General features: G+C 37.4%; 1 protein-coding gene across 1 annotated transcript in view; it reads right to left on the bottom strand.

Moving 5' to 3' along the window:
- Positions 1–826, bottom strand: part of LOC121814244 (formin-like protein 2) — a gene marked incomplete in the record, with an annotated part of 40,304 nt that overhangs the window by 6,605 nt on the left and 32,873 nt on the right. The window contains 1 exon segment of the mRNA XM_042219190.1: positions 265–348. Coding sequence (XP_042075124.1) covers positions 265–348 — 84 coding nt within the window.

The raw sequence follows: 826 nt of genomic DNA, 5'->3' as shown, positions 1-826 counted from the left end.
CCTGAACAGCGACTCTGTGAGTGACTAATAACCACACTGTCAATCCATGAATAGAAGCATATGGTTAGCATAACACACAGTGCCTATGTGTCAGCACTGGGCGTCGAGTGACTCAGTGTTTCTGACAACCGGGCAGCAGCGACGGTGGTGCTGGCCCTGTGTGGAGATGCATCAGCGGTTGTGCAGAATAGCATCGTTGTGTTGATTATGAGTTCTGCATATAGACCATTGTGGTGCAAGGAGAAAGAGCTGCTGGAGACTTACGTGACAGCATACTGTGCGAAAGAAAGATAGTCCACCAGCACATCCAGGCCTTTGTTCTCTTCATTTAGGAATTCTCGTACCCACCTGATGAGAAGTGTAAACTATTAAACCAAAAACACTTCAAATGTGTTAAATTAATTGACAATTATAAATTAGGTAAGTTAAAGCAGGACAGTTGTGAGCCTAAACTGTAAAATAGAAAGATGGAAAGGGAGAGTAATACATTGCTTTTAAGAGTACACCGTATTTTAAAAATGTTTATTATCCAGTGCTCTCCATAATGTTTAGCACAAAAACACATTTTTTGTAGTTTTGCCTCTGCACACAGTGGGTTGTAAATCAAAGAATCAGTACGTGATTGAAGTGCAGACTTTGGGCTTTTTCAAAGGTTTAAAATTAATGGGAAAGACTAACATAAATGTGAAGACTCTTTTTAACCATTTAAAGCCTGAACCATTAAATAATTGCCAGAAAATTCAAATATTTTATTGAACCTTATGACAATATTAATTTGTATATATGAGTTTTATTTGTATAATTTTACTACATCTGGCATTTTTTT

The sequence above is a fragment of the Haplochromis burtoni genome, unplaced genomic scaffold, assembly GCF_018398535.1.
Source record: "Haplochromis burtoni strain Fernald_Lab_line unplaced genomic scaffold, NCSU_Asbu1 Contig_29, whole genome shotgun sequence".
NCBI classification, from domain to species: Eukaryota; Metazoa; Chordata; class Actinopteri; order Cichliformes; family Cichlidae; genus Haplochromis; species Haplochromis burtoni.
This window is presented reverse-complemented; position numbering and strand designations above follow the sequence as displayed.